Consider the following 18,487-nt stretch of genomic DNA (forward strand, 5'->3'; position numbering starts at 1 on the left):
ATACAACTACATTTATATTTGTAATCACGGTGTTTAAATAAAGATAATTAAAAAAAAAAGAACTGTCACAGGACTCCCTGAACTATTAGCTGATTTATTAATAGCGGAATATCTAATAGCTGAACTATTAAACTCACTGCTAATTGTATTTAAACTTATTTTTGTTTTTGGGTCACACCCGGCTGCGCTCAGGGTTCCTCTTGGCCCTGTGGTCACAAACCACTCCTGGTAGGCTCAGGAGGCCCTTATGGGCTGCCGGGATTCGAACCACCGTCCTTCTGCCTGCAAAGCCAACGCCCTACCTCCATGCTATCTCTCCGGCCTGACTCCATTCAATGTAACAAACAACTCGGAGGAAACTCAGCGAACGACCCAGCAAACTCTCCCAAGTGTTAGGCCTGGGCAAAAGAGAACTACCTACCTAGACCTCCAAGCGGGCCAGGGAAGACACGTGTGTGTGTGCGGCGCTCTAGCTCGCCCAACTCGCTGCTCTCCACGGAGGCGAGGCTCCTGATTGGCTGAAAGCCGCTTCTCGTCCGCGAGACTTCCGGCGCGGAGGCGGGACGAGGCGAGAGGAAGCGAGCGCGACTTCCGGCGCGAGGCGCAGATCGTCGGGTCCCTCATGGCGGCACCGTTGCTTCACACGCGCTTCCCCGGAGATGGGGCCGTTGCGGCCTCCGCGGTCCCGACGCTGGGTGCCTCGAGGCCGGGGTAAGATAAGAGACAGGCCTGTGGCCCCCTCTGCGGATCTGGGCGTAGAGAGCCTGGATGAAGCGAACGGATCCGAAGGGGCCCTTGGTTCTGGATGGAGGGGGCCGGAGAGATGGCATGGAGATAAGGCATTTGCCTTGCAGGCAGAAGGACGGTGGTTCGAATCCCGGCATCCCATATGGTCCCCCGAGCCTGCCAGGAGCGATTTCTGCGCGTAGAGCCAGGAGTAACTTAGCCTGAGCATCACCGGGTGTGACTCCCAAAACCAACACTAAATAAAATTAATTTGCCTAGTGGGTGGAAAGGGAGGCAGGGAAGACCCACTTTGGGCCCTTTGGACATGAGCCTGTGCTCCCCCAAACGGGGGGCCAAAGAACTCGAAGAAGGGTCTAGGTTGTGTTCCATTCAGATCTCCCCCTTTTTCTTTTTCCTTCCCCCCATCCCTGGCCTCCCAGTCCCCCCAATACAGAATCTGAAGTTGTAGCCAGCTCTTTCGACACATGTATTTGTTAAACAGTTGAGGAGGCCTTTTTTTGGTTTTTGTGTCACACCCGGTGGTGCTTAGGGGTTGGTTCCTCCTGGCTCTACGTTCAGAAATCGCTCCTGGCAGGCACGGGGGTTATGGGGATGACGGGATTCGAACCACCGTCCTTCTGCATGCGAGGCAAACGCTCTACGTCCATGCTATTTCTCCGGCCCCAGTTGAGGATTCTTGAGTCGGATTTTATACGTTCGCACCCAGGCCCCTTACCCAGAAAGAAGCAAGCATCTAAAATTCACGATGGCATGGGTGGGTGTTACTGACTGATCGCCCCACTTAGGCGCTAGGCTTTGGGGAATGTCATCTTGTCAGTGGAGACTGACAGGCTTGCTTTGCCCTGATATTGGTTTGAAAGTAGCGATAAGCGCTGGGAAGTACACTGGGTTATATTAAGGGTGGGAGTTAAGGACGGAGAGGTGGTGGGTGGGTACTTGAGGTTTCTGATGAAGAAGTTGGCTGTGACGTTTTGAGCTTGAGTGAACTTGGATGGAGATCAGAGTCCACCCAAGATGGGGAGGAAAGAGTGAGTGTGTCTGAGAGCAGCGAGTGAAATGGGAACCAGCCTGGTGAGTTTTCCCATCCCAAGGAACAGTGACTGATGACTAGGTGGCTGAGATGAGGTCAGCAGGGAAGGTGGGCCACATAATTGAGGACTAGGGTGGTAAGGCGTTTGGATGTTTTGATTTGTGGGGTCCAGGCCTAGACTACTCTAGCAGTGCTTGGAGGTCAGGAGGTGGCTGGGCTGGGCATGGAATGGAGGGGCTCTCACCTGCTAACCCGGTGCACCAGCCCTTTAAGCTATTTCCCCAGCTGGGGATTGTATTGTATTCAAAACAAAGTTTGGGGGAAGGTGCTGGAGTGATTAGGGTGTTTGGTTTGACACGGCCTACCTAGGTTTGACCCCTGGTGTCCCTTATGGTCCCCTAAGCACCATCAGAATTCCTGAGTGAAGACCTAGGAGTAACTCGAGTACTGCCAGGTGTACCCCCCAAACAAAAAGAAACCAAAAATCAACAAACCCAAAGTGTGATCTTTTTAGAGCATCTTAGTAGGGTAGTGCCGTATTGCATAGTAATCTGTTTTAGGATTTAAATTTTTTGTTTCTTTTTTTTTTTTTGGCGACATCCAACTGTGCTTAGGACTTATAACAATGCTCAGTGCTAGTAGATCACTCCTGGTGGGGTTTGGTGGAATATATGTGGCCTCGGGGATCAAACTTGGGTCCACCTTGTGCAAAGCAAGTGTTTGTACTCAGTCCTGTCTTAGGCATTTGAAAGAGCATTATGTCACCGGATGAAGACTGTTGGGGGTTAGAGCAGAAACACCGAAGCCAGTTAGATTTCAGTAGTGGTTCTTCTGAACCATGAGAGTTAAGTAAATGTTGGCAATTAGAAAAGTTTTATTTGTCATGCCTTTAATAGCTTGATAATCTTGGTTCCACAGGATTTCAGATATGCTTGCATTAGAAAATGATTTCTTCAATTCTCCACCGAGAAAAACTGTTCGGTTTGGTGGAACCGTGACAGAAGTCTTGCTGAAATACAAAAAGGTAAGAGGCATTAAGATATGGAGTCCTTCCTCTCTCCTTCTCAAGCTTTATTGAAAGATAATTGATATCCTGAGGTTTGATTTTGTTTGGTCCAAGTACAGTTAGAAGGTGCCTAAAGTGTTTGTCTTTTATACAGAAGGTCAGTGGTTCGAATCCTGGCATCCCATATGGTCCCTTGAGCCTGCCAGGAGGGATTTCTGAGCATAGAGCTAGGAGTAGTAACCCCTGAGCGCTGCCGGGTGTGACCCCAAAACAGAAGGTGCCTAAAGATGGCTTGGTGGCTTGAGATTTCATTGAGGTGGTAAGGACAGCCTTGCTGTTTGTGATCCCCTGGGAGAAGGTCTAGTAGCTTAGAAATTGTGCACAACAAGCATGAGGTCTAAAGGTTCCTTCCCTCTGTCACACCAGGCAGGTGCTTTTGACAGACCCTGGTCCTATTCCCCCCCAACCCCTTACAGAGCAAAGATAAAATAAGTCAAAGGCAATTATAACTTACACTAAATGAATATCAGTAGATGTAAGTAAACACATTTTAGATGTCGACTTTTTATTCAGATATTTAATAACTGCATACTGTAATCAGCTTAAAATTAGGGTAGTAATTTGTTTGGAGATTTCACCGCATCAAAAGCTTGACATAAAATCAGTTACCTGGGGCCAGTGAGGTGGCGCTAGAGGTACGGTGTCTGCCTTGCAAGCGCTAGCCAAGGAAGGACCGCAGTTCAATCCCCCGGCGTCCCATATGGTCCCCCCAAGCCAGGGGCAATTTCTGAGCGCTTAGCCAGGAGTAACCCCTGAGAATCAAACAGGTATGGCCCAAAAAGAACCAAAAAAAAAAAAAAAAGAAAAAAAAAGAAAAACCATCAGTTACCTATGCATTATTTTGGGATAATCAGGGCCTGGAATGTAGATCAGCTGTGGAGGATTAGCCTTATGTGTATTGAGTGCCTTGGTTTGATCCATAGTACCACAAAAACAAACAACACTTTGTTAATCAGGATTTTTGGGGTTTGTTTTGCATTAGTTTAGAAAGAATTCTAAGTAAATTTTGGGGGTAAAAGTGTTTATGATAAAAGGGAAATCTGAATAACTTATCTGTAATATGTATTTATGACCAAATATGTGAATAGATAGGAATATGCTTTCCTCTGCCTTGGATCCTGGTAATTATTTTTTTTCTCCCTTTGGTGGTTTTTTGTTTGTTATTTGCTCTGGGGTTCACACCTGGTGGCACTCAGAGTCAGGTGGGTTGCTCCTGGGGGACCATATGGGATGCCAGGAATCAAACGGGGCTCCGTCCTGTGTTGGCTGCATGCAAGGCAAATGCCCTACTATTGTGCTATCCCTCCAGCCTTTCTTTGGTGGGGTTTAGGGGCTACTCATAGTTTTGGGCTTGAGAGACCATATGTGGCACTGAGGATTGAACCTGGATTGGCTACATGAAAGGCAACTGCCTTACTCCCTAAATTGTCTCTTTAGATCCTCCCCTTCATACATTTTTGAGGTCTTTTGGTTTTGGTTTTGGGGCCACACCCAGTGACGCTCAAGGGTTACTCCTGGCTATGCACTCAGAAATCGCTCCTGGCTTGGAGGACCATATGGGATGCCGGGGAATCAAACCACGGTCTGTCCTAGGCTAACGTGGGCAAGACAGACGCCTTACCATTTGCGCCACTGCTCCGGCCCCCACATTTTTGAGAAATCTTTTATTTGTTTATTTTCTTTTTGAGAAATCTTAAGTGTGATTTTATTCTGGTGTCAGCATACATCTAATTACTAATGGCTTTTTAGTTGTTATTTTATCCAAGTGCTGTAGCTCAATTAAAATTAGTGTTTACATTTCTTTTAATTTTGGGCCACACCTAGTGATGCTCAGTGGTTCTCGTGGCTCTGCACTCAGTAATCACTCCCGGTAGTGCTTGGGGACCATCAGGGATGCTGGAGACTGAACCCAGGTCAGTTGTGTTAAAGGCAAGTGCCCTGCACACTGCTCTATCCCTTTAATAATCCATAATGGATGTGTGGAAGTTACAGCTATTCATTTTACCTGATGTTAAGATACAGTTAGAATCTACTGTTGACTTTTAAGAACATACCAGAGCAAGCACAACTTTACTTTTTTTCTTTTCTTAAGGGTGAAACAAGTGACTTTGAATTGTTGAAGAACCAGCTGTTAGATCCAGACATAAAGGTAATTTTTGTCTTTGATTATTGACCCAGTTGTTTCCACTTTATATATGTGGGTTATTATAGCTTGTGGTACCATCAGTCCCTAGAATCCTGTTCTCTGAGATCCCTTTGCATTCCAGTTAACCCTGATTTCAAACAGGAGCAGTGTATGGGCAGCTGGAGACAATTGGGGTTGACGCAGTTGGGGTTTGGGGGGTGGGCTGCTACTAGACTCTAGTGAGCAAATGACAGAGATTCTGCTAAAACACCAAGAGTTCATGGGACAACCCCTTCTAATGGAGAATCTTGTCCAGAATGTCAGTCCTGGGCAGTGAGATATGCTGCTTCAATTTTTCTAGTAACAATCCTCCACATTTTTTTGGGGAAGGGGGAACACACACCCGAACATGGTAGGGGATCACAGGTGCTGCACTTAGGAATTACTCTTGGCAGAACTGTGGGACCATATGGAATCCAGGGATCAAACCCTGGTAGACTGCATGCAAGGCAAATGCCCTCTTGCTATATTACTGCTCCGGGCCCTCTAGTACCTCTTTGTGCTACATGCATCTCTCTTCAGTGTCTCTTCAGTGCTTTACAAAGGATACTAGTTGGGGAGAGAGGAACTATCCCAAGCAGTGCTTAAGGGGCTTTGGGGAACTTTTTGGTGATGGAAGTCCCTTGACTTTTTTGTCTTTGAGTTAGAGCTCCCAATCTCCAGGCACTATTTTTTTTAACTCAGGATCTAGCAAACCCCTAGGTAACTATTCCATACGTTGTTGCCCTTTTTTGCCTTTATTGCTCAATTTTGGAGAATAGTACTACATTGGCCTTTGTACTTAGATTCCCCAAGACCTCAACATTGAGTACCACTATGACCCAGCGTGTGATATTAGGCAGAATATTTAATCTCTTATTTAATATTTCCTCATTGTAAAACCAGAAAATCCAGGGAGCTATTTAATTGGAGACTTTCAGAGTATCCCGTGAGGTGACATAAGAAGAGCTTAGGCCAACCAGATGTTGACTCAGGGCCTGGGTAATTAATTGTTAGCTGCTCTTTCTGCTGACGATGCTTTTTGTGTTCCCTTTTATTGGGGTTCACTGGGAAATCTGTTTCTCTGTTGCCAGTGACAGCTTCCAGTGATTTTTTTCCCCCCCTCTGGGTTGGGGTTGGGCCATACCTGCTGGTTGGTGCTCAGGGTTTACTCCTGGCTCTGTGATCAGGGGTCAGTTTTGGTGGTGATCATATGGGGTGTCAGAGATTGAGCCAGGGTCACTGTTTGCAAAGGCAAGTGCCCTCCCAGCTGTCTTATCTCAGTGGCCCTTAAATCTTTTTACTTTGCAGTGTTGGGGCCCAGGCAAGGCAGATGTGAGCAAATGTTCTCTGAGCCACTCCCCAAGCCCTTGTCAGAGCCCTTTCATTTTGATTTTTTCCAATAAACTCTCTTCATCACTGGGCTGTGATTCTCTATAAAAAGTTACCCTTGTTGGTTTGGCCTAAATGATATCCCATATGCGAAGTAAGCTCATTAGGTATGCAGAGACCCTTTGTTTGTTTGTTTGTTTTGGGGCCATACCTGGTGGTGCTCCGAAATCGCTACTGGCAGGGTTGGGGAACCATATGGGATGCCGGAAATCGAACCCCGGTCAGTCGTGGTTGGCCACTTTCAAGGCAAAGGGCCTACTGCTGTGCTATCGCTCCAGCCCCCTGCAGAAAGCCTTTGTGCCGTGGAAGAATAATGGACCTGCTTTGCAGCTATTTGCCTGTCCCATCTCTCTAGACAGCTTCTTCCCAAATCTTCGGCTTTGGTCTTTAGGCCATCGCACGGCCCTTTCTCCTGACTGGAGGAGCCCTTCGTCCCACTTCCTTACCAGGTATTCGGACATGGACTTTGGCCACATGGCCTCTTTTATTAGTTTTGTGACTCATAAAATTACTGTCCATCTGCTCCTGTGTTCCTTTCTGTCAAATGAAAGCCACTGGTAGTACCTGCCTCTGGAGTGGTTGTATTGATAAGTGAGTTACTCAAGTTGTAAAGCAGTACTAAGCGCTTATGTGAGCGCTTAGTTTTGTAGTGGAATGCTCCTGCTCTTTGAGGCTTAGCTAAAATGCTATCTTTGCTCATGGAACTTATTTTATTTTTTGGTTTTTGACTTTTAGGCCACACCCGGTGATACTCTGGGGTTACTCCTGGCTACTCTTGGAAGGCTTGGGGACCATATGGGATGTCAGGGATCAAATCTGGGTTGGCTTGTGTGCAAGGCAGACAGATACCCTACCCACTGTGCTATTGCTCTGGCCCCATATCTAACAGAACTTTCTTAAGTCCCCCCCCCCCCTTTTTTTTGTGGGTGGGGATGCACATTTGTCTGTGCACAGGGGTTACTCCTGACTGCGCTTATAAATCACTCTTGGCAGTCTCAGGGGACCATATGGGATGCCGGGTATTGAACTACCAACCGTTCTGGGTTGGTTTGCCTTGTGCAAGGTAAAGGCCCTTTGCTATCTCTCCTGCCCCTCTTAAATTCTAAGCTTGGATTATTTATCCAGTATTTTTTCCGTTCATTGTGTTCCCAGGTGTGGTTTCAGTCCATTCTGAATGTCTTTTTTTACACCTCAGAGTTATCTTATCTGTAGGGCTTTTTTTTGCCTTTTTTTTTTTTTTTAAATCATTTACCCCAGCTATACTGAAGAGCTTTTGATTTTTCTTTTTTTTTTTTTTTTTTGGTCTGGGCCACACTCAGTGGTACTTACTCCTGACTCTACACTCAAGAGGTCACTCCTGGTGGGGCCCAGAGGCCATATATATTCCATGGGATACAAGAGTCCTGCCTGCTGTACTATCTTTGGCACTGTCTAGTGCAGGGGTCTCAAACTCGTGGCCCTCTGCACATTTTGTGGCCCGCGGCCGGCCTTCAAATATCGCAGTATTCGCGATTATTCACTTACTGAATAATCGCAATAAAAATCGGATTAGTAAGAAAAAAATCACATTAAACATTCGCATACCCCCAGCAGTTCCATTCAGGGTATCAAATGTTTAATGTGATCTTTTGCGATTTTTTTCTTACTAATGCGATTTTTTTATTGCGAATATTTGGTAAGCGAAATCCCTTATGAGGCCCTGTCTCACTCCGACTTTGCCTCTTGTGGCACTCAGGTAAATTGAGTTTGAGACCCCTGGTCTAGTGTGTTCCTATAAAGACATAGTCTCTGATGCAGCGTCCCACCCTGTCGTTAGATGTCTCACTCAGCCCAAGCTGTTCTCTTGATGCTGGAAAAATCTAGGACAAGTGAGGAGTGTGGGATACAATTTGTAGGTGCTTTTTCTTTGCTCATTTAGAGAAGGCAGGTTTCCAGGAGGGTGCTGAGGAATTGTTCTGAAAAGGGGTCAGTGGACCACCAGATAAGTTTGCTTATTGTTGCTTGTTGACCATCTCAAGACACTAACTGAAGCTTGGATCAGTGACAGCAATTGTTACAGAGAAATGTTTATTCGGTTTTTCTGAACAGTTTGGAAGGTGCAGATCCCAGAGGCACTGAGATCTGTGTTTGGGTTTCCCAATGTAGGGAGCATGTGTAGGGGAGGGAGCATATACAGTGGGTGGAGCACATACTGAGGTGAAACAGTAGGAAGCTGGGAAAGCAGTCTTTGTGACGTGAGTTTGTCAATGGTGTGGAGTCCTTGGCTTGCAGCTGGGTTTCAGTTTCTTTTTCCCTGTGGACATGTCAAGGCATGCCTGAATGTGCCAGGCTCCCAGAAGATTGGTAGCTTCCAGCCCTGTCTGGTTTTTCGCTTACTTTCAGGACCCCATGATTCTTTCTGTATTAGCTGTGAAAATCAAGTACTATTTTTGTTTATTTAGGTCTCTTTCCCCCTTCTGATTCTACGTAGGCATTAGTCATTTAAAAAAACATTGGAGACTTTAGATTTTTCCTGTTACATATTGTATGTATATGTATGAATGCAAATACTTTTTACATAACTATTTATTTGTATATGGTTGCAGCTTTTTAGTGGGGTTGGGGGAGGACTTTTCTCCATGTAATTAAAACTTAGTATTAAAAGTAATTCTTTGGGGGAGGGGCATACCCAGCTATGCTCAGGGGTTCCTCCTGGCTCCTCACTCAGAAATCACTCCTGGGGAACATATAGTATGCTGGGGATTGAACCTGGGTTGGCTGTATGCAGGGAAGCACTCCACCCACTATACTATCGCTTCACCCTGTAATTTTATTGACTGATAAAATAGTGGAATCTAACCCCAATTATAAACTGAGTTGAAAACAAGTCACATTTATTGATGACTAATCTGACAATGATTAGAATGTTAGCGGTGGGGTTGCTGGTCAGCTTAAATGAAGAAATCTTTTTTACTTATTTATTTTTTGGTTTATGGGCCACACCGGTGATGCTCAGCAATTATTTCTGGCTATCTGCTCAGAAATTGCTCCTGGCTTGGGGGGGGACCATATGGGATGCTAGGGGATCGAACCGTGGTCCATCTTAGGTTAGCGCGTGCAAGGCAAGCGCCCTACTGCTTGCGCCACTGCCCCGCCCCTTAAATGAAGAATTTTATAATTTTTTTTAAAGAATCTAGATTTTTTTGTTGTGAGGCGCTAAAACCTAACATGAAGGCTACATCCTGTGTATTGCTGGGGGCAGGAGGAAGAGGGGTGGGAAATTGTGGGATGCTGAGGATTAGACCTGGAGTTCATGCATGCAAAGCCTCTACTCCAGCCCTTATGAGCTATCTCCCTGGCCCCAAATGTTGCCGTTTTAAATAAAAATGATTGATGTTTGGGGTTGGAGTGATAGCACAGTGGCAGGACGTTTGCCTTGCACGTGGCCAGCCCCGGACAGACTCTGGTTTAATTCCCAGCATCCCATATAGTCCCCCAACCCTGCCAGGAGCGACTTCTGAGTGCAGAACCAGGAGTAACCCCTGAGTGCTGCCAGGTGTGACCCCCCCAAAAATAACCAAAAAAATTATTAGAGTTTGTTAACATTTAAGGTATGTTCACTTTTATCTTGGTTTGTTTTTGGACCACACCCAGCATGTTCAATGCTTATTCCTGCTCTGTACTAAGGGATCACTACTGGTGGGCTTGGGGATTCCAGGCACTGAATTCAGTTCTGCCACGTGCAAAGCAAGCAATGCTGTACTATTACTCTGGCTCAGTATGTTCACGTTTTATGGTGTCTGATATTAAGTCCATGGTCTCATGTAAACTAAGGCATGTGATCTGCTGAGCTAGATTTCTACCCAGAATATTAATTTTTTACCTTTTTTCTTTTTGTTTTTTTGGGTCACACGGCAGCGCTCAGGGGTTACTCCTGGCTCTATGCTCAGAAATTGTTCCTGGCAGGCTTGGGGGACCAAATGGGATGCTGAGATTCGAACCACCATTCTTCTGCATGCAAGGCAAACGCTCTACCTCCATGCTATAGCTCCCGCCCCTATAATATATGTATTTGGGGGGGGGCACTCTCAGTGACACTTAGGGGTTACTCCTGGCTGTGCACTCAGAAATCGCTCATGGTAGGCTCCGGGTACCATATGGGATGCCAGGGATTGAACCAGGTCTGCTGCATTCAAGGCAAATAAATGCCCTACCGCTGTGCTTTCGCTCTGTTCTATAATTTTGCTTTTTTTTTTTTTTTTTGACTAAAGTGTGATAAGATTTAATGACTTGTCTTGTTACTATTAGTGATGACAATTCCTTATAAAATTATTATTATTTTGGGACTGTAATACAGTGGGTAGGGATCTTGCCTTGCATGCAGTAATATGGGTTTGATATCTGGCGTCCTAAATGGTTCCTTGAGCACAGCCAGGAGTAATGCTCAGCACACCTGAGCATTGCTGGTGTGACCCAGAAACCAAAACCACAACAATTTTTAGGGCTGGAGAGATAGTGTATCACTTACCTTGCACGTGGCTGCTTAGGTCCAATCTCCAGCATGTTATGTGGTTCTCCAAGTCCTACCAGGAGTGATTCCTGAGTGCAGAGCCAGGTGTAAGCCCTGAGTACTGCTAGATACGGCCCCAAAACAGAAAGAAAACCCCCTAGAAAGAAAAATGGACAAACAGGAAATTGATTCCCCCAATTTTTTTTTAGTTATGATGCAAAAATATCCTTTATTTTTTGGTTTGTTAATTGGGTTTTTGGGCCACACCTACTGGCACTCAGGCTTTACTCCTGCTATGCTATAGCTTTGGCCCTCGTCTTATTTATTGGTTTTGGGGCCACACCCGGCAGTGCTCAGGGATTACTCCTGGCTCTGCGCTCAGATATGTCTCCTCGCAGGCTGGGGGGACCACATATGGATGCTGGGAATCAAACCCAGGTCTGTCCTGGCTATTGCTCCGGCCCCCTATCTTATTTTTAACTTGATTGGGACATGCCCTTGAATACCACATGTAGTCAATGCAAGATACTATGTTCTTTGTTAATTTTGGTTAATTTGTTTTTGTGATCTTGAAAGTAACAGTTTGTATTTGACTTCAAGGATGACCAGATCATTAACTGGTTACTGGAGTTCCGCTCTTCCATCATGTACTTGACCAAAGACTTTGAGCAACTTGTCAACATTCTGTTGGTGAGTTCCCTGGTGTCTGCTGACTGTGAGACTCAGCTGAGAAGGTGGGATTGGGTGGCACAGGACCCATATGGCCTTTTCCCCCCTCTTTCTCTGGCTTCTAGCGACTGAAGTGGTTGAACCGAAGTCCCGCTGTGGTGGAGGAGTATCTGGCTTTTCTTGGCAACCTCGTGTCAGCACAGACCGTCTTCCTCAGACCCTGTCTCAGTATGATCGCTTCTCATTTTGTGCCTCGTAAGTGGATTCCCTTTTGCTTTCTTTGATTCTGTTTCTTAGCTGTACGCTTTGGAGCCTGTGCTACCGTGGAAGATACTGCGATAAATACTGGCAGCATGTTTCTGGGACAAAGTGACTTCTAGTCATTAAGACGCCATAGAATGTCCTCCAAGAGAGCATGAGTTTTTGCTGTGCCTTTTTTGATGTCAATTTTTTTTGGACACACTGGGCAAGTGCTCTAGGGCTTATTCCTGGCCCTGCATAAGAGGTCACTCCTGATACTGCTCAGGGGACCATGTTGGTTGCTGGGGATCGAACCCAGGTTGGCCACGTGCAAGGCAAATACCTTCCTTGCTGTACTAACACTCCAGTCCTGATGTTTCTTTTTCTTTTTTGTTTTTTGGACTATACCTGGCAGTGCTCAGAGGTTACTCCTGGCTCTGTGCTCAGAATTTGCTCCTGGCAGGCTCGGGAACCATATGGGATGTTGGCAATCAACCAGGGTTCGACCTGGGTTGGCCATGTGCAAGGCAAACTGCTCTACAGCTGTGTTATTGCTCAGGCCCCTGATTTTTCTATTTAAAAACTAATTGGGAGGTCACAACTGGCTTTGCTTAGACTTTTCTGGCTCTGCATTTAGGGATCACTCGTGGCAGGGCTTGGAGGATTTCAGACATACACAAACACATAGGGGGATTGAGCCTGAGTCGACTCTGTAAGGCAAGTGCCCTTACCCACTGTATTATCTCTCTGGCCCCTGGACTTCAGCCACTTGTCTGTTAGCATTAAGATAGCAGGAGCATCTTAATTGCTCCTGGCAGTCTCGGGGGACCATATGGGATGCTGGGATTCAAACCACCGACCTTCTGCATGCAAGGCAAATGCCCTACCTCCATGCTATCTTTCCGGCCCTATGTCTTTAGATCTTGATTCATAAATAGTGCTGCAGTGACCTAGGTTAATTTTTGGGTTAATCTTTTTCTGTTTTATCAGGTTGTAGTTAGTGGTTAGGTTTTTAGGTCAGTGACAGAACAACAACTTATTTTTCTTTTTCTTCCAAAGCCCGAGTGATTGTAAAGGAAGGTGATGTGGATGTCTCGGATTCTGATGATGAAGATGATAGTAAGTATAAGGAGGGTCAGAGAAGACCTCCTGTGACTCAGTGCATGCCAACTGCTGAGGGATCCTGTTAACTCTGGGTCTGGCATACTCGCCTGCAGATTGTAGCCAACAAACAGTAACCCTGGAGCGACTCCGATTAATTCCAATAAATGCTCTTCCTGTTTGGTTTCTGCAGTCCCACCTGTTCTTCCCCACAGTTGCGAGACAAAGCCTTAAAATTAGGTTTCGTTGTGTAATGATTTATTTCAGAATGATTTATAACAGAACACGTTAGTTTACTTTTTGTCTTCAGTTCTTTTTTCCTTCCTTTTGGGGTGGAGGAGTACCCAGCATTGCTCAAGGGTTACTTCTGGCTCTACACTCAGGAATCAATCCTGGTGTTGCTCGGGAACCTTATGTGATGTGGTGAAACAAATTCAGGTCAGCTGTGTGTAAGATAAGCACCCCATCCACTCACTGTACTATCGCTTCAACCCCTGAAAAGTAATTATTATTGACTAAAAAAAGTCATATGATAGTGGAATGATTATTATATTAAACACATCTTAATGCATTTAAATCCAATTATTGGCTGAATTGAGAACCAGTTACATTTTCAATGACTAATGTTCTGAAATTGATTAGAATGTTAGCAAAGGGCTTGCAGATCAGCATAAAAACAGAATTGCTCTGGCCCCTTTAGTTGGCTTTTGATGCTCAGACTTTCACTTTTCGCATTGTAGATCTTCCTGCAAATTTTGACACATGTCACAGAGCCTTGCAAATTATAGCAAGATATGTCCCATCGTAAGTATACTTTTGTTATATATTTTGAATCATGATATTTAAGTCTGAAAAACTATAATCAGTAGAAAATTCAAAATAGTAGTAGCTTTGAAAACTTAAGAGTTTATGGTTTTTATTTTATGTATGTATGTATGTATGTATGTATGTATGTATGTATGTATTTATTTATTTATTTATTTTGGTTTTTGGGTCACACCCGGCGGTGCTCAGGGGTTACTCTTGGCTGTCTGCTCAGAAATAGCTCTTGGCAGGCACGGGGGACCATATGGGACACGGGGATTCGAACCAACCACGTTAGGTTAGGTCCTGGATCGGCTGCTTGCAAGGCAAACGCTGCTGTGCTATTTCTCCGGGCCTTATGGTTTTTATTTTGATTAACATACGCTCAGTAGAAAATTTGACATTTTAATTTTGGCATTCATTGTGCTTTTCCTATTTATTTATTTTGGGGCCACATCAAGCTGTGCCCAGATCCTGGCTTTGCACTCAGGGATCAGTTCTGGTAGGCTTAGGGGATCATGTGAGATTCCGGGAATCAAGCCCTTGCAACCATTTGCTTGCCAGGCAAAATGTCCTACCTGCTGTTCTTTTGCTTCAGCCTGTGTCTGTTTTTAAAAATACGTATTTCACAGAGAAGATTAGCATGGCCCCTGCGCAAGGATGACATGCAAATTCGTGAAGCGTTCTGTATTTAAAAAAAAAAAATACATATTTCAAATTCTTCTCCAACCTTGGTATAGTGGTTGAATTCTGCTTCAGTCTCACCAAAATTTTTCACTGTGACACCTCTTTATTCCTTGGCAATTATTTGAATAAAAATTACAGTTTTGGGGGCCGAAGAAATTGCCTTGTATGCAGAAATTGCCTTGTATGCAGAAGGACGGTGGTTCGGATTCTGGCATCTATATGGTCCCCCGTGCCTGCCAGCGGCGATTTCTGAGCATAAAGCCAGGAATAAAATCTTGAAAAAAAAATTACAGTTTTGAGGGGAGCTCGCCTTGCACGTAGCTAACTTGGGTTTGATTGCCAATTGCTGTGTGGTTCCTTGAGCACTGTCAGGAGTAATCTCTAAGCATTTTTGAGTGTATTCCAAAACAAAACAAAAACTGCAGTTCTCAAAAAAACTAAACATGTGTGGCTTTGTTTTGAAGAGGTGGACTTCAGATTTCCTCTGTAAGTAATATTTTTACTAATTAAAAAATCCAGAGGCTGCAGAGATAGCACAGTGGTAGGGCGTTTGCCTTGCACACCCGCTGATTTAGGACAGATGGTGGTTCGAATCTTGGCATCCCATCTGGTCTCCCGAGACTGCCAGGGGCAATTTCTGAGCACAACCAAGAGAGGTCCCTGAATGCTGCTGGGTGTGACACTCCCCCTCCCAAATTATCCCAAGTTACTAATTGTGTTCTTTTAACACACACACACACACACACACACACACACACACACACACACACACACACACACACACACAGTGGTAAATATTTTGATTTATGTTCTAGTTGCTTTTGAGGTTAGATTTACTGTTTGCTCCATATAACACACACACACACACACACACACACACACACACACACACACACACACACACACACACAGTGGTAAATATTTTGATTTATGTTCTAGTTGCTTTTGAGGTTAGATTTACTGTTTGCTCCATATAACTGCAGTTGCATTTGGAAGGAAATATTACCTTTCAAGAAATTTAGTTCAGGGGCCGGGCGGTGGCGCTAAAGGTAAGGTGCCTGCCTTGCCTGCGCTAACCTTGGACGGACCGCGGTTCGATCCCCCGGTGTCCCATATGGTCCCCCAAGCCAGGAGCAACTTCTGAGCACATAGCCAGGAGTAACCCCTGAGCGTTACCGGGTGTGGCCCAAAAACCAAAAAAAAAAAAAAAAAGAAAAAAAAAAAAAAAGAAATTTAGTTCATAAATTTATTTATTTTTATTTTATGGGGCTACACTTGACAGTGCTCAGGGATTACTCCTTGCTCTGTGCTCAGAAATTGCTCCTGTTGCCAAAGAGATAGTACAGCGGTAGGGCGTTTGCCTTGCATGTGCCAATAAGGATGGACCCCTGTTTGATTCTGAGCCTGCCAGGAGTAACTCCTGAGCACTGGCGGGTGTGACCCTCCCCCCCCCCCCCAAAAAAAAAAAAACCCAAAACGAAAAAAATTGTTCCTGTCAGGCTCTGGGGACCATATGGGATGGATGCTTGGGATCAAACCTAAGCCTGTCCTGGGTCGGCCATGTGCAAGGCAAATACCTTACCTCTTTGCTATTATTCTGGCCGCCTAGTTCATACATTTAATTTTAAAATTTTTTATTATTTTTTAAACAGGACACCGTGGTTTCTTATGCCAATACTGGTAGAAAAATTTCCATTTGTTCGAAAATCAGAGAGAACTTTGGTAAGAAATCTTTTTATGGGGACAACAATGGCAAAGCTGTTTTGTATGACTTAGTTCTTGGTGGTGGGGAATCTTTAGCTGCTGGCTGTAGGTGCGGGAAAGTTGGAGACCATGATGATAGCTGATTATCTCTGGCTATAGCTGCTGGCTGGGGCCCAAAATGCCGACAGGTGCCACACACCCCCTCCATGTAAAGGTTGAAGAACACTATGCCAGATGCTAAATAATATAGATATGACTCAGTAAATAACTGAGGATTCTCTGAACCTTTTTTCTTCTGACAACAGAAGACTCTAGCAGGGCAATTTGTGTAGGCTTAGTTAGACCAGGAACTGACTTTTGGGGGTCAGTGCAGAGGACTGGAGTGCCTCGGGTCTGAATTCTGGAACCACCTGGTTCCCTGAGCGCTACTGGTTCTGACTCAGGAGCAAAACAGAGAAGACAGTCAACTATTCCATGTGTGTATACATTGACTGCCTGTAGAAATGACTTACTTGAGTGAAGGCAGAGAGCCTTTTACTCATGAACATCACCTGTGTGATTTGCCATAATTGAAAGTGGCTATAAAAACACATTTTTCCCCAAATCAAGGAGTTAATGCATTATGCTAATATTTTTTTTACAATTTTCTTTAATTAGAATGTTATAAATCTGTATCTCATATGAAGAGAGATGCAGAAATCCTCCAAGTAATGCTAGAAAAATCTAGGAACACTTAAAAATCTAGGAACTCATAAAAAAGAACTATGCGCCATAACCAAGTGAAATTTATTCTAGAGGTGAGTGCAAGGTTGATTTAATTCCTGAATATTGATTGCTTTAAACTTGCCATTCTAATAGAATAAGTGACCAAAGCCCCCACAGTTACTTTAATAACATTTAATATCAAAAAAACATTTGATACACTGTAAACCCTTTACCAAAAAAAAAAGAAAAGAAAGCAGGAGGGGTTGAAGTAAGAGCACAATAGATAGAGTGGACATGCCTTGCATGTGGCCCACCTTGATTACATCCCCAATACCACATGATTCCTTGAGCAACATCAATAGTGATTCCTGAGTGCAGAGCCAGGAGTAAACCGGAGTATATCTGGGTGTGGTTCCAAGACAAATGCAAAAGCAAGAAAGCAGAAGGAACTTTCCTCAGCCTGATAAGGGACAGCTGTGAGGAACTCCAGACCAACAGCCTGCTCAGAGGCACCAGACAGAGTCCTTACCTCTAGATGCAGGTGAGGCAACATCTCTATTTATTATAGAAAAGACAGTGTTCCGGCTAGAAAGGATGGAGGGAAGCTGTTTTCATTTTTTTAAATTTTGGGGGCACAAGGGACTAGGAGTGGCTCTGCTTGGGGCTCTCCCCTAGTCACGCTCAGGAACATAAGGTGCCTGGTATTGATCCTGAGTCTCCCTTATGCAAAGCATGTAGTCAGCCTGTTGAACCACCTCTCTGGCCCAAATATTTTGTGTGGAGGTGGGAGAAGGGGCTAAGGATTGGCAGAGAAGATGGGGCTTAGACCAAACCTTGTGGGACCCTGGCTCTGCTCAGATCACATATTGGGCTAGAGCAGGGGTCTCAAATTCGTGGCCGTACAACATTTTGTGGCCCTGCTCTAGAGGAATCTTTTTTGTTTTGTTTTGTTTTAGTTGTTTGGGTCACACCCCCCAATGTTCAAGGCTTACTACTGACTTTGCACTCAAGAATCACCCCGACTTTGCCTCCTGCGGCCCCCAGGTAAATTGAGTTTGAGACCCCTGGGCTAGAGTGATAGTACAGCAAATGAAACACTTATCCTGGCCTGTCACGAACCCACGTTCAATCCCAAGTTCCACTCCTGCTTCCCCACAGCCCTGCCAGAAGTGATCGATCCCTGAGCACAGCCAGATGTGGCCCAAATTTTTTAATATTTATTTTATTTTTTTTGTTTGTTTTTGTTTTTGGGTCACACCTCGCAGCACTTGGGTTACTCCTCACTCTTTACTCAGAAATTACTCCTGGCAGGCTCAGGGGACCATGGGATGCTGGAGACTGAATGCACATTTGTCATATGCAAGGCAAATACCCACCTGCTGTGCTATTGCTCCAGCCTCACCAAATTTTTTCTTAATAAAAGGAACCATTTTTAGTGCTCAGTTAACTAAATGTGTCAAGGATTGAATAATAGGCAAGGAAATGCCTTAGCCCATAATTATCTTTTTATTTTCTCATCTGGTGATACTCAGGGGTTACTCCTGGCTCTGCACTAAGGGGACGTTCCTGGTGGTACTTGAGGGACTGTATGAGATGCTAGGGATCAAACCTGGGTTGGCTGTGTGCAAGGTAAACACTCTTTAGCTCCATGTAGCTCTATTTAAAAACATTGGTAGTGGAAACCTCTCA

The 18,487-nt window shown here is 44.9% G+C and overlaps 1 protein-coding gene and 1 pseudogene across 1 annotated transcript in view; both read left to right on the top strand.

Moving 5' to 3' along the window:
• Positions 1-592: 592 nt before the first annotated feature.
• RRN3 (RRN3 homolog, RNA polymerase I transcription factor) overlaps positions 593-18,487 on the top strand; it is a 33,728-nt gene continuing 15,833 nt past the window's right edge. The window contains exons 1-8 of the mRNA XM_049768284.1: positions 593-711; positions 2,696-2,801; positions 4,936-4,992; positions 11,489-11,578; positions 11,683-11,812; positions 12,857-12,916; positions 13,639-13,702; positions 16,042-16,111. Coding sequence (XP_049624241.1) covers positions 623-711; positions 2,696-2,801; positions 4,936-4,992; positions 11,489-11,578; positions 11,683-11,812; positions 12,857-12,916; positions 13,639-13,702; positions 16,042-16,111 — 666 coding nt within the window. The 5' untranslated portion in view covers positions 593-622. The remainder of the gene's footprint in view (positions 712-2,695; positions 2,802-4,935; positions 4,993-11,488; positions 11,579-11,682; positions 11,813-12,856; positions 12,917-13,638; positions 13,703-16,041; positions 16,112-18,487) is intronic.
• On the top strand, positions 14,298-14,397 carry LOC126002338 (uncharacterized; annotated as a pseudogene).

The sequence above is a fragment of the Suncus etruscus genome, chromosome 2 (assembly GCF_024139225.1).
Source record: "Suncus etruscus isolate mSunEtr1 chromosome 2, mSunEtr1.pri.cur, whole genome shotgun sequence".
Lineage (NCBI taxonomy): Eukaryota > Metazoa > Chordata > Mammalia > Eulipotyphla > Soricidae > Suncus > Suncus etruscus.